The 8,033-nt window shown below is 38.6% G+C and overlaps 1 protein-coding gene and 1 long non-coding RNA gene across 2 annotated transcripts; one reads left to right on the forward strand and one right to left on the reverse strand.

The window, feature by feature from the left end:
• Positions 1-1,832: 1,832 nt before the first annotated feature.
• Positions 1,833-7,210, forward strand: LOC149108229 (uncharacterized). Its single transcript, XR_016208982.1, has 4 exons — positions 1,833-3,049; positions 3,339-3,476; positions 5,163-5,274; positions 6,373-7,210. It is a non-coding gene; the product is annotated as an uncharacterized LOC149108229 (long non-coding RNA).
• LOC149108230 (uncharacterized) lies at positions 5,014-7,916 on the reverse strand. The gene is made up of 2 exons (XM_089295470.1): positions 6,288-7,916; positions 5,014-5,949 (listed from the first exon to the last, which is right to left on the reverse strand). Exons 1-2 carry the CDS (start codon positions 7,697-7,699, stop codon positions 5,139-5,141), a joined length of 2,223 nt encoding a protein of 740 aa, XP_089151596.1. The 5' UTR covers positions 7,700-7,916; the 3' UTR covers positions 5,014-5,138.
• Positions 7,917-8,033: the final 117 nt, after the last annotated feature.

An 8,033-nucleotide genomic window follows, 5' to 3' on the forward strand; every position in this document is an offset into this window, starting at 1 on the left:
CAGCGCAGATTACTCACGATACTCCAGTGTAACACTCAATTTGAAACTTCAACATACCCCCTGGTCAAGGCCCCCGGTGTTTGACATTTTGCACTTTTAGTTGGCCAAATTAGTCGTTCTCCCAGGCCAAAAATGGCGTCCAAATGCCTCACCTTCAGGTTATTGTAGGCGATCAAATGCCCCTACCCCAGGGCATGCCTGGGATAAAATGAGTAATGGAAAAAAAGTCCACCTCGATTAACTTTTCGCAAGCTTAACTTCCCACACAGCAACCTCGTCCCCATGAATTTTCCCTTACAAATTTTTCAGTTTCTAACGGTTCCCTACACAGCACAACACTTCTGAAGGCCTTTCTTTTCGAGCCCTAGCGTTACAAAGACTGGTGTAGTCTCTTGGCGACTTCAAGCTTCACCACGATCTCGAGGGCAACTGGTTTAATCCCCCTGCTCTTCTACTATGATGTCAAATTCCTTGCCCCAATATTTCTGTTATTAAGTTATTATTTCATTATTTTACCTTATCTTTAATCTACACTGTCAATCAGTTTAGTTTTACGTATTTCTCAGTACACAAATACCGTAATCACTACATTAACACCCCCGGCCTTCCGATGTAAAATTCTCATTGTACTGTCAGCCGAAATATAGTACACCTCTTAAAAAATCATCCTTTGTTCTATCGCTCTCTGCTTTTATATTCTCTATTTCCTCTGTCAAGCCCATTAGATCATTATTGATCCAACGTATACTAGCAGAATCACCGTCCGCGGTTGTTTAAACATGATTTTACAGCCAATATCAACCACTGACGTCAAATTCGTCAAATGCCAGGTATATGGCTGGGTGATGGATGTTAAAGTCTCTACTTGATAGTTAAGTGCATGGATAAATCGCTACAATGCTGTTTACAATTCTAGAAGCATTTCGTGCGCAAGCGCGGGTACTTGGTCATATCACAGTCAGGCGTCATTAAGTAATTTGTGACAACTGTTGCATCAAATGTTTTACTTCAGCATGATTTTATATTTTATTCAGTCATGATTTTCACAACAAAGCACATTCACTGTCATGTGATGGCAATGCTGGTTTTAAGCTGTGTTTGAACAAAAATTGATTGTCCAGATTCCCAGATCTTTACAGTATACATGCATTCTTCATTTGGCTGCAAATACTAGCTTTATATTGGAATGACAGTTCAGGGTGTCTTTTTAGCATGTTCTCGAGTATTTGGTCGTTCTTACAGAATAATATTCTCGTAGATCCAAAGAATAGTAAATACACAAATCAACTGTGACTTTTAACAGGATAAGGTTTGTGGGATGCCGTTATGGTTCACTCTCCGAAGCATGTTCGCCTGAGTTTTAAAAAAATATATTTCACTAAAAAAAAAAATAACCCTGCGAAAAATAAATAACAATTTCAATTTTTTAATTCATTCCACGACCAGTGGACGTGCATAGCAGACAAATCTGAAGTGAAACAGTAAAGCTTGTTCGACATGTCCGAATTAATCCACTCTGCAATGACCTTGTTTCACCAGTCCACAGCATTTCAATCATAACGTAACAACCCGGCAGTTGTCAAGTCTTTCCGAGTGGACTCTACTTGAGATTTTGGATTTGATCGTCACCGGCTGAGCGACTGTTGCATTGAAAGTCTTTCAGTAAATACACTTTATAAATGATAAAGTACGCGACTTGTACCACGTTTTTGTTTCCTTTCTGTACTTTTTTTTTTACCCCAACTCGCGATTCTGGGGGAACGAAGATCCGAGACCATTTCTCACAAACGTTTCCGAAACGTTTGTGAGAAATGGTCTCGGATCTTCCTGCTGATCTCTGTTTGACAGGTCTTCAAATTTCAACCAATCAGCGCGCGACTCGCAAACAGCTTTAGGGGTCCATTCATTCGAGAGCGTTTCGCGAAACGAAATACACATGGCGATTGGATACTGACGGCTTTTATCGTGTTTAGCTCAGCATTTATTTTATTTCGCTTGTTGAGAATTTTGCAATACTCCAGGCCAGTTTAAAGAAATCGGATTTATTAAGTTAAAGATGTTATTTGTGCTGATACAGCGGCGGATAATGCTGTTCAAAGCTCCGGGACAAGATAAACCTCTTACCGTGTAATGGTCATTCCTCCTTCTCGACGCGACTAACAGGGATATGAAGACTACTCTGGCGTAAAGATTGCTTGAAAAGATGATGAATTCCACCGAACATTTTAATAAGCCAAGACACATCACTTCTTTCTGGCTGTTTAAGCAGTTCTAAGACGGCGAGCTGTGCTGCGCGTACTGTTTGGGGGTTTTTGGCTACAGGGAAGAACGCCTCAGGCTCCGTGATGTCTTGCTTCTGCTGATGGTAGTTTTCTCGTAATCCCCCGTTGGCTGCCATCTGGAGATATGTGTCGGAGTGAATTAGAGTATTCACGAGTTTGTTTGGCTGGTGAAAGTTAATTTCAAGTCGAGTCTTCTCATCTGACCCAGACGTACATGTCTCGGAACCTTCGGAGAATTCTGACCATGTTGTCGAACTCTGTCGGCCGGACTCATCTTTCTTTTTGTAAAATGTCTGCGGTATTTGATACGTGTCCAGAATAATTTTTCTGTCATCTATGTGTAATTCTAGTACGTCTGCATATGGAATAACGAATTTTCTTCGAAGGATGGCTGATTTTTCTCTTTGATGTTCAATGACAAATGTGCCCGACTGCTGTGGTTTGCTTGAGTTTAACTTCATGGTAAATAACTCGTGTGTTACTCTTGGATCGGCTCTTGTGATGTTAAGACTTTGAACTGTTGATTTGATACTGTTCAAGTTTGTTGAGCTATTTACCGTGCCACTGTTGGATGTTGAAGCAAATTCTTTGGCCGTTTCGACTGTAATTTCTACAACGTTGGACGACTGGAAATGCGTTTTCGCTGCCTGAAGATAGTTTTGAGTCATCTGTTGGGTTAATGTGGAGTCGATTTTTGGCCAAGGACGAACACAAATACTACCGTCGGCATCTTTATTTGAGTCTTTCATCTGAAATAATTAACAGAGGTAAGTTAATATGATCTGATTTTAACCTGTGCTCTAATTCCTAGCACTATCAAATAACTCAGTTCATTGAAATCGATCATTTATTTCTAGTTACTACGAGACATCATTTTGCTGTTAAAAATAAGTCAAAACAAAATTTCCTGACATTTTTTGGTAACCTCTTAGGTGTGTCAGATGAACTTGTTATGTTAGTGCTTTTATATAATGCCTTCATGTACCTCGATTTCAGGAGCAGTTGGTGATATATTGGTAGCATAAGGTGGTTCATCTTGACTTGACTTTCTTTCAGTGTCTTGAAAAGGAATGTGCTGTTTTAAACAAAATAGCACAGGTATTATGAACATTAGGAATGTGTCCATGATATTCAACTAAACAGCAGCATACACAAGAAGCAGGGCTGTCCACTAGAAGTGCCTGGGTGCCACAGGTAACTAACTTTGGCCTTTAGGTGACAGGGAAAAATGCTTTTTGAGTTATTTTTTTGTAAAAAAAATACCTCTTAGTCGGCGCGTCGGGTATGTTATGGACGGGTCAATGGGTGAGTGAGTGAGTGAGTGAGTGAGTGAGAGATGTATGTATGTCACACCAATCAGATTGGATCTACTATAAACAGCCAATCAAATTTCTTATTGTAAAGGTAAATGGTATGTGAGAAGATTTGATCCCGATAGTGTTCAGAACGGCCGTATTCATTCTTTTATGAAAGAGGAGGAAGTATTCATATATTGGGTTTACTTCGACATTTTCTGTGGGTTAGGCTGAGGATTTTAGTTAATGAACGAGATGAGCCTTGAGGTGTGAAACTGTTCGTGAGTTAGTAGTATGCAAATGCAACGAGATATTTTTATTTTTAGTTACAAAGGTAACTTGATACTTTTGTTTTTCACAAGGAGTAAATTCAATTAGAGGTCACGAATCGTCGCGTCTAGTTCTTAGGACATGTTTTAGAGGGTACGAGACTTAAGATTTGAAACAGTTCTAACGTTTACAATAGTAAGTGCGGGTAACGATTGTTTTGTTCTTGTTGCATGCAAATATAACAAGATATTTTTGTTTTTTAGTTACAAAGTGTAATTTGACACTCTTGTTTTTCACGAATCGTCACCACTCTTTCCCTCGAGATGTTTGCTATCTTTAGTAACAAATGGTAACTTAACACTTTTGTTTTTTATATGGGAGTAAATTCAATTAGAGCTGACAAGTTATCGGCTATTGTTTCCAGGATATTAAACAAAAAAGAAGCTTTCATTTCTGGAAGGTTTTTACGTCTCTGCAGTAGCAGTTTAATAGTTTAATTTGATGACATTCATTTCAGTCCGATATTTTTAAAGGTAAAAAGTATGAAAACTGTTCAAATGTTCTTTGAAGACTGCGTGGCACCAAGTTAAAGTGCAATTTAATTAAATCAGACTTTCAACGTGTCAGAGGTTTTTTTCTCTTTCTTTCTATTTTCGGTGAAGTTGTGTTGTGTTGTGTAAAAAGGTAAACTTACAACTCGTATAAAATGCGAAAAAGTCTCTAAATTAAGTTGAGTATTTTTGAGCAAAAATTCCTCTTGGGGGTTGGAAGGGTTATGTGATCGGTGAGTGAGGGAGTTATGCATGTTCGTGTTCACACCAATCACAGTGCGGGTTGTATCAAAGAATGAATCAAATTGCCTGTTAGAAAATAATATGGTATCTACATTAATCTGGAGACGTGTCAGATTACTGTAGTTTGTTCAGTCAAACATTTTACGGCTTACTATTTAGCGATCTTACCATAAACCAATGTAACATCGCAACCAAAAAAACCTTGTCAAATTAACCAAATCATTACTGTACCATGAATGCTTCTATCTCCAACACTTCACACAAAAAAATAACTCTTGCACGCCTTGCGTGCCTATGTTTTCATATAAGCTTAAGTGTTGGGCACCCAGGATTCCATGGTTAGGAACTTCTGGGCTCCTGATAATTTTTCTTTGACCACAGCCTTGAGAAGCATCCTTTTTTAAATGCAGTATATATAGTAGTCTAGGAGTTATTTAAAATGAATGGAGGGAAAACTTATTTTGTTTTTCACATTTATACAGATTCATTTATATATTTTATACCATTTTCTTCTTCTTTAGATGTTTTGGTAAATCTTCATTTTCCTTTTTGTGGACTTTAGAGTCTGACGAGTAGCTGCACCCTTTCTTCTCTCGGTTCTCAACAGATGCCCACTCATGACAGAATTGTTGGGTGAGTACTCGTTTTTGATAGTCTATCTTTCCTGTTTCACCTGCTCGCCCACCACTGTAAATGTAGTTACCTTGCTTGGCTTCTTTGTGTTTGGTTTCCATGATGTTGTCATTAAAATTGTGCAAGGTCAAAGGGAGTCCACTCAAGGCGGCATCTTTAAGAGCCTTCTCGACATAAAACCCAGTGTAAGCAACCAGTTCTTTCACGGTGGCAGTAACAGTTTCAGAGCCAAAAATTAAAATAAATTGAAATCCTAACAGAACTCTTGCTTGACATTCATACTCCTGTCTGGTTAATTCTTTCGGAGTGTTTAAAATCCATTGGAAAATTTTTTTCAGGCCAGTGCAAAAACATACCAATATTTTGCTGACTGAAGGACTGAAACCAGAGTTGTTCAAGAGTTCCTCTGCTTTTTCATAGAAGGCCAAAACACCATTTTCATCAAATGTGACATCATAACTGCTTAAACAAACTTTTCGAGCAACTTTCTGTACTTCTAAAAACCATTTTTTTTTATTTTGTCTGAGAGCATCAGCTACTTGGCCAATTCTTCGTACAATAGTTTCTGTAGCTCTTGTAGCTTGGTGCATCATTGCTGGGTAAAAATTTGCTAGGTCAATTTGAGAAGCATTAGGATGTCCAGTTTGACCAAGGTGCTTCTTTGCATATTCTCGTTTGCCATAAATGATAGTAAACATTTTTGTTAATTTAAATTGACAGAAGGGTGCTTTCCAAAATGAATACATGTACATGTAGTGCAAAACCTCTTAATAAAGTTTTCCACATTGAATTACATTAGTTTTTCTCTTTGATTGGTGTGTGGGTACTGTTTACATGTAACTGTTGCACCGTATAATAATATAAATGTATATTATCATTCATGCCTGTGTTTTGTATTTGGAAGACTCAAGTTTTAAAAAGTGAATGATGCTCATGTTTGCTCACACTGGAAAGGCCTACTGTTGTTCTTTCTAAAAAGTCAATTAGTAAAGTACCATTAATCAAATAATAACCTGTTTTCAGTATTATCTACTCGCTTTCCCAACCATGTCTTGTACTGTTCTTCTCCTTTCTCAGTCATTTCTACTTTCCACACAGGCTCATTACAGATGACTCTCATATCCCCAAGTTGCTTTTGATGTTCTGGTGACTCAGGAATTGGATAAGTGGAACTTGCAGAAGAACTTCCAGTAATTGATCTTGGCTGACAGCCATCTGCAACACCACGCACAATGACTTCTATGTTCTTCTTCAGAATTGGGTGATAAACTGACTTCAAACTGGTCAGCTGTTGAAGGGTTTCTAGTTCAAGATTACTTACATGGTTGTAGTTATCTGGCCCTAACCAAGAACACACTGTAACAATGGAGCTTAACAGGTTGTGGGGCTCCACTAATTTGACTCTTATTGCTGTTTCTCCAGTAAAGAACTTACTCCACTGCATCCATGGGAATGCATCAATGTAGTGATAAACAAGTAATTTTTCCTTAGGGACCATTATTGTTTCCTGCAGAGTTTTTCTGCTAAGTAGCCATTCCACAGTGTTTTTAACGTTTGTGTATGCTGCAACAACGCCATTGTGTTCAGTAAAAGTTAGTGACAAACTTTCTTGCAGAGCCTCCTTTTGTACCTTTAGCTGTTCACAAATGTCATCTTTTGGTACCATGATGTTGATTCCGAAAACATGTTCTAGTTCTTTACCAAGCTGATTTCGGACTATGTTTTGATATTTAGTGTAGCCAGTGTCAAAATTACTTACTAGTTCGGCTGCAAACTGGACAAAATGATTGAAATTCTTCTTAAAAATGACTGGCATGAGTGTCCTCTTAAAAAACTCTCCATCCTTATGTGAAATAACAAAGTCGACCAGCTCAGCTTTTTCTTGTTGATGTTGAGGCATGTTTAAATCGTCAATAAAATGAGCCCATTCTCGGCATTTTGCTGGAGTCAAAAGTTTTTCCTTGGAGTGATAATTCGGGAATATACCTTCATCTTGTGGTTTGGAATAAAGGGTAGAAACTGACTGTTGTTTCAAGGAATAAAGAAGCGAGTCTGGGTAACACTCGGCTAACATCGCAACAAGTACTTCCAATTCTCCTCGCAACTTGCTTTCGGAAACTGAGCCCTGTGTAAGTTTACTTCTTGATAACAGAAATGAGGAAGTTGACACATGTCTGGAAATACTACACAAAACCACAGTTGAAAATTCATCTGGTGTTAAAAGTTTCAAAAGTTCCTTTAGCTTCGCAGAGCGGTGGTGGTGCGGGACGTCCAGGAAATTATTTGCTGCAGCAGCAGCTTGCAGGGGTGGGTTTCTTACGTTTTCTTCGCGCTTGTGGCTTGGGTGGGTTTGGAAATGTTTCCTTAATCCACGACCTGTTTGGTAGTTGTTTTCGCAGTCGGAACAACTAAAGACCTTGGGCATGGTAATAGTAGTATTGCTCAAACGTCAAAAACTTTTTGTGCATCTGGCGATGACGTGATCGTAGCTGTAGGGTATAGCTGATAGGGGTCACGCAAAGTATCACTTTAACTTCCGAAATTATTTTTATGGGTTATTAGACGTAATATTTTTACCCCTTTAAGTCTTTGGTTTTGTTCAGAGATGCAATTCTGCCAAAACCTTTCTGCTAGATTCCAAGGCCATTTATGGATGAAACTGTTTGCGAGTCCTCGCGCGGGTTATTAAAATCCTATCGGGGGAATGTAAACACGCGCTTCTTGTTCGACATTGCAGTTAACTATCTCAAACAAAACCA

This window comes from Orbicella faveolata, unplaced genomic scaffold (genome assembly GCF_042242905.1).
Source record: "Orbicella faveolata isolate gen_17 unplaced genomic scaffold, um_ofav_v1 contig_26, whole genome shotgun sequence".
NCBI lineage: Eukaryota > Metazoa > Cnidaria > Anthozoa > Scleractinia > Merulinidae > Orbicella > Orbicella faveolata.

What these genes read in the sequence shown, in the direction of transcription:
- LOC149108230 (XM_089295470.1), bottom strand. Translation starts at nt 7,699, where the DNA reads ATGCCCAAGGTCTTTAGTTGTTCCGACTGCGAAAACAACTACCAAACA. An exon ending in GTAGATAATACTGAAAACAG is followed by an intron (nt 5,950 to 6,287) that starts GTTATTATTTGA and finishes CATTTATGGCAA; the next exon opens with ACGAGAATATGCAAAGAAGC.